General features: G+C 34.0%; 1 protein-coding gene across 1 annotated transcript; it reads right to left on the reverse strand.

Annotated features, from left to right (window-relative positions):
* Positions 1-233: 233 nt before the first annotated feature.
* LOC111894160 (probable pectate lyase 12) lies at positions 234-4,833 on the reverse strand. Its single transcript, XM_052764603.1, has 4 exons — positions 4,547-4,833; positions 2,164-3,070; positions 1,883-2,085; positions 234-506 (listed from the first exon to the last, which is right to left on the reverse strand). The coding sequence occupies exons 1-4, from the start codon at positions 4,696-4,698 to the stop codon at positions 311-313; spliced, it is 1,458 nt and encodes a 485-aa protein (XP_052620563.1). The 5' UTR covers positions 4,699-4,833; the 3' UTR covers positions 234-310.
* Between the last annotated feature and the right edge of the window lie 1,364 nt (positions 4,834-6,197).

The raw sequence follows: 6,197 nt of genomic DNA on the forward strand, positions 1-6,197 counted from the left end.
ACCCTAAATTTACTTCTACATTTCTCCAAAACAATATTTGACATATTTCCTACAATTCCTATAAAACTAGGCAACAACCTCTTTGGTCAAAGTTATCATAAAATAATATGGTATAACACAAAATAAATTACTCAAAAGTTATCATATCATTATATGTTAATATTAAAATTATAAGACTATTATTCTAAATTTGAGAGACGAATTATATATGCACATTAATATACACAAAGAGATCAAAGGAGAAATAGAAACTGAAATTTCTTGAAGATTCAAAATCAATTTGGAGAACTTTTTCCCAAATGTTTTGTTGTCACAATAACATGATTGAATCACAAATTGAGCATGAAATCATGAACGATAACATTGCAATAAAAAGAGATGAAATCAAGGTAAATGAATTCAGTCGAAAGGAGCCATCACTATCTTCACCATAGTCATTTTCGCCACCATCTATGCCTACTTCAGCATCTCCATTCCCATCAGTCCACTTCCCAAGCTTATTGCTCCTGTTTTGATCACCAAAACTCGATATTTAATTAAATGTATCACAAGATAATATAATTATCATTGAATTGGATTATATATAAATTGTGTATTTTAGAACACCATCTTGATTGTTGTAAAAGTTTGTATGTAATAAACATGTAAACCTTTATGGACATTGAAAAAAAAATACCTATTTCATACTTTTATAAGCAAATATGGGACCCGTTGCATAAAAGACAAATCAACTTTAGGTGGCTATAATCTATATAGATATAATATTACATTATTACATATCTTTTGTTTATTTATAAACTTATAATATAAGCTTTTGCTTTTTTAGAACATGTTTTTTTATAGAGTTGGATGCTAGTATGTTTCTAAAACCATGAATTTATCACAACTATAATATGATCTTTTTAAAAAGACTATTTGGTCAAAAGCCTATGTAAAGTCAAAAAAAGTTGTGGATGCTTTTTTTTTATTTAAAAGTTTATAAACATAAGGCCATCTCCAATCCATTAAACTCAAGAAGAGTTGTATGGATTGCCACATAGGAAAGAGAACATACACATTCAATTTAATTATTAAAAAATTCATTAATTTTCATTACAATTCTATTGCACCATTCAATGGCCATTAAACTCTACACTCTCTCTCCTCTGTATTATATTCACATTTAATCTATTAAACCCTCATACAACTCCTGGCCTAATAGAATACAACTCCCATTGTGGATGGCTTAATAGATACGAGTTTTTTTTTTTCATACTTATAGTACTACTTTATTTTACACTATAAATTGTATTGGTAAAATCCATAAATAAAGCTTTACTACAATTTTACTATTCTAAAAGTTTATTGAATTTTATATTTGTTGATATAGTGACACCTAAAAATACTCATTGAAAAACTAGTGGATACTCTTGGCCCCAAAATGCCTACTTAGCATGTCCCACACATATTATTTAAACAGAATTACTAAAGAACATTGTGGGAGCTAAATTTCTTTGAATAAAAGGCACATGGCCTATACACCATCAAATTTGCTAAGTGCTGAGGTAACAAAAGAAGCATGATTGGTGGAGAACTAATGGATTAAAATTGTAACTTTGGATAAATTTTCAAAATATTCATCATTAGTTTATCCCATTAATACATTACATTTAAGAAAAAGAAAAAGTTGAGAAAATTAAGATAGAGGTAAAAGCAATGACAAGACTAAAAAAATAAAAATAAAAAGAGTCAAAAGTATGTGTTAGATAAATGCAAAGTAACAATGTTAATTTTGTTTAATTCACTTATACGTAATTTGTGTTTTTATATAATTATTTTTAAAAAATTCATTTGAAATTTTAAAAAATATTTAGAGTTAACTAATTGAAAAATGAGGTCGAACCTGCTACCAAGCACGCCGGAGTTCATGGTGAGTTGGTCGATCAATCCGGCGGATTTAGGCTCGACACTGTAAGCTTTCTCATACTTGAGCTCTAACCCTTCGCCGGAAGCCACAAAGAAAGCTCCGTTCACCAGAATATCTCCCTCACTCCTCCAATTCCACCCTCTCCAATGCTCCTGTGCTGTTTCCACCCTCTTCGTCACCTTTCCGATCAAATTTCCGATGTTAGAATCATCAAAAATTCATACACTGTTATTAAATTTTTTTAAAAAGTTTTCTACCTCCTTGGCGTTAGGATTCGCCGGAGCAGTATACCGGTTTCCTTGACTGTTGATCGTCGGATTTCCACTACCTCCGATAGCGTACATTTCCCACCGGGAATACACATTGTTAACGACGTGAATATACCCTCTCCGGCACCGGGGCATTCTCTGCACCAACTTTTCTCCGAAGTGATTGAAAGCGATGGTCACCTGCATGCCGGAATCCGGCAAGTAATCATCGCTGTGTCCTAACAGCATTACCTCGTCGTGATGCGAGAAGAAGTTGTTGGATATGGTGATTCCGGTGGACCCCATGACGGCGTCTATCAACCCGTCTTTACAATGCGACAACGAGCAGTGATCAATCCAAAGATCACGAGACCCGAATATGGAAATCCCATCGCCGTCGGATTTTGTTCTGTACCCGTAATGCGTTGGGCTTGACCGGACATTGGTGTTGCCGGACTCGTAACAATGGTGGATGTGGATGTTATGGATGATGACGTTGGTGATGTACTGGAGAGTAATGCAGCCCCCGCCGGTGATGTGGACGTTGGCGCCACGGCCGTCGACGGTTTTGAAGCTGTTGAAGATGAGTTCTTGTGAGAGTTGGATGTGCATGTTGGTGGGGAAGACGATCCAGAGGGGTTCAGTTTGGATGACAGCCCACCGGAGAGTGCCTGGACGGGGGTTGACGGCGTCGTGGTCGGAGGAGTCGGTGACGACGTAGTAACGGCCGCCTTTGCCGCCTAAGGCGTATTGGCCGAAGCCTATGCCGCAGTCGGCGAGACGTTGGCGGTTGAGGTGCCAGTTGGGGTCGCAACGCCAGCAGTCGTCGATGGGGTTTCCGGTGAGGCAGTTGGTTGTTGTGTCCTCGTTGGCGTATGATAGCATTTCTCTTCTTGTTATTGACACATTTACCCTCCTGCATTTATGTTTTTCTTATAATTAAAACAATTATTTTACAGATTTAATGGAAATTAATTGATATTAAATACAAATTATTAAAATTAGAGAATAAGAGAAAATATGTTTAAAATGGAAAGCAAAAGCGCACAGTATCCAAAACATGGACCACCTTTCATGGCCCATGGGCCCACCCCATAATATCTTGAAGAAAGAAAAAGTCAAAAGTAGGCTAATTAAACTAATATTAGTTTAATTATTATAATATTAGCACTGGGCTCAAAGGAAAAAAAACATCCATAATCCTCTTTTTTACAAATCACGTAATTTTTGTCTATAAGTTATTTGTTTTTATTAGCTAAATCTTTTATTAACTTACATATTAAATCAGCTATTATAACTTATTATGCATTAAAACTATATGTTTAATTAAATTATATTTTCTTGTTAGTATGAAATAGAGTAAATTACACGAATGGTCCCTATGGTTTAAGGTAATTTGCACGTTTGGTCTCTAACTTATTTTTTTAAGTCGGAAGGTCCTTACTTTTTGCTTTTATTACGTGTTTTGCCGTTACTGTTTGTTTTTGTTACGTGTTTGGTCCCTATCTTACCTAAAAATACTATTATTTAAACAGGAAAAAATGGTGGGTAGATAACGTAAGGTGAAGGAGGTGGGGTTGGGAGTGTGTTTATCTAAATAAATTAAAAAATCAATGGTAAAATAGTCTTTTTAGCTAAGACATGGACCAAAAGCGTAACAAAAACAAACAGTAGGGACCTTCCGAGTTAAAAAAATATGTTAGGGACAAATACGCAAATTACCGTAAACCATAGGGACCATTCGTGTAATTTACTCTATAAAATATATTTTTTGGATTTAAAACCTTTCAAGATCTTTATAATAATATAAAGACCAGTAAAAAACTTTCATCTTTATAAAAAAGGGATATCCAAAAAATAAAGGTGGAAAACTATAAAAAAAAAGTGTTTTATAATTAGTAATGTTATGTTTTTTTTCCTATTTTTTACACCATCACTATAGAAGTTTGTTAAAATATGCGAATCTATTATTCATCAACAGAAACTAGTGGTACAATAGTAAATAAGAAAATAATACCTGAGAAAACGGATAGAGAACATAAATAGGTTGACCAAAAGTCCATTTTCTTCCTTTTATGTAGTTTTATTAATAATTTAGAGTTCAATTTTAGTGGGAAAAAAAAACTATATTTGTTGGGTATTTAATTTATGTTTTGTAACAAAGGGACTTAAGTGTTATATGTATTAAAACTACATTTTGGACAACTTTAGAACCATGTAAACCGTTTTATTTTCTAGATGAATCTTTTCATTAGACCTATTTAAAACGTTAATCATGAACAAAACAATTTATTCAACAAAACCGAGTGTTTGTAAAGAAATATGGAAAGCTAAGCATAAAAAAAAGTAAAAAACATAGTAAATAAGGTACATTGTGAAGAAAAAGATGTACCTTTGAAGATCTTGAGCAACAAGCTCAGGGGAAGGGTGTTGGCCTTGTAGGGTTACATTCTTGAAAGCCATTGATGCACAAGTTTCTTCAGCTATGTTCACTACTACTAACAGAGTGTACAACATCACAATGCAGCTTCTTCTGAGTTCCATTGTCAGTGTGTTTCTAGTGTGTGGCTTACAGTGAGAAGAAGGGTAGAATGGTAAATTTGAGTTGAAGTGGTGGAGTTGGAGAGAGATGAGATGTAGGGAGGGCTGAGTGGTCACTTCTCAGACAGCCTCCATCGGTGGTGGGTGAGTGGTGATTTATAATCAAAGTAAAAGCGAATTTGTGAAGGAGATGTGGGCCCAAAGGGTCTTAAAGGGTAAAAGAGACAGGGTGATAAGAGCGACAAGGATGTTATTGTCAACTATTTCTCAAAGGCAAAAGCATTAATGTAATATAAGAGGTGTTAAAATGTAGAAGTTCTTTAAGTTCGATGATGTTTGAAAGAGGTTTCAAGTTATGATAGGTAAATATTTTAGGAAAATTGTTTTTTAGGGTAATAAATTATAATAAATTTTTTGTTTGTGTCTATGATTTCACGTTAAATTTACATAATCATGTTTGCTGTTCAAAAACATTGTTTTGACAAACTATTGTAGGTCTAGACTATTTACATGATCAAAAAATATAATCAAACTCACATTTGATGTTCAAAAACAAGATAAACTTCATAATTTTATATATAATTTACTATTAAACTAATTTTTGTACATATTTTTTCTGACTATCATCAATTTTTCGCTTATCTTTCCCCACCAACACAATAACAAAGAAGAAAGATAACACATTTTACATATTTATTTTTTAAAACACTAAAAACGTACAATCTTCTCGGTCTCATCTCTAGTAAAAACACCACCACCCTTCTTTTTACTATCATTGGCATCCCTCGCATCTTTCCTTGCTTTTCTTCATCTCCTATTACTTTACGAAAACTAGCATACCCTAACATCCTTCTCTTATCCCTTTCTTTTTGGAACACATGAGACCAATAACCAAATCCGTTCAAGGATTTTTGATTAGTTTCTTAGTGGTGCTAGTGGAGATGGATGGTTGTGGCGGCAATGAGGTGATAGAAAGTGATGTTTGTTGTTGGAGAATGATGGTGGTGATGAGAGGTGGATGGTTGTTGTGATAATGGATGTATTGGCCAGAGAAAATGATTGAGACACATTTTAATTGGTAAATCAAGTATATATATATATATATATATATATATATATATATATATATATATATATATATATATATATATTTGTAAATAGTGTAACACCCGTTTCTCAAAATAGATCGGTTGAGCACCTGGAAGGATCAAAGGCAATTTTTTGTGAAACACCTTGTCCTACGATATGGCAAATGGAGCAGCACGTCATGGCATGCCAAATACATGAATGTGTTATGTGTATTCAGGTGTCTGCCACGACGTGGCATCAACTGCATCCCAAGCCCATGATCTTTTAGGTTTTCCTCCATATTTAAGCCCCTAAACTCAAGCTTTAGGGCATCATCTTCAGCCTCCACCCCTTCCAAATGAAACCCTATCCTCCGTGAAGATTTAAGAGTTTGTTCCTTTGGTTTGAAGCTTAGTTCTTAGTCCTTGGTGGAG

The sequence above is a fragment of the Lactuca sativa genome, chromosome 6 (assembly GCF_002870075.4).
Source record: "Lactuca sativa cultivar Salinas chromosome 6, Lsat_Salinas_v11, whole genome shotgun sequence".
Classification (NCBI taxonomy): domain Eukaryota; kingdom Viridiplantae; phylum Streptophyta; class Magnoliopsida; order Asterales; family Asteraceae; genus Lactuca; species Lactuca sativa.

Bases quoted from the DNA above. Each gene is read 5' to 3' on its own strand.
- LOC111894160 (XM_052764603.1), bottom strand. From the start codon at position 4,698: ATGGAACTCAGAAGAAGCTGCATTGTGATGTTGTACACTCTGTTAGTA. The intron at 2,086-2,163 runs GTAGAAAACTTT...TTGATCGGAAAG, and splicing joins CGAATCCTAACGCCAAGGAG to GTGACGAAGAGGGTGGAAAC. The intron at 507-1,882 runs GTTCGACCTCAT...TGATCAAAACAG, and splicing joins TCCGGCGTGCTTGGTAGCAG to GAGCAATAAGCTTGGGAAGT.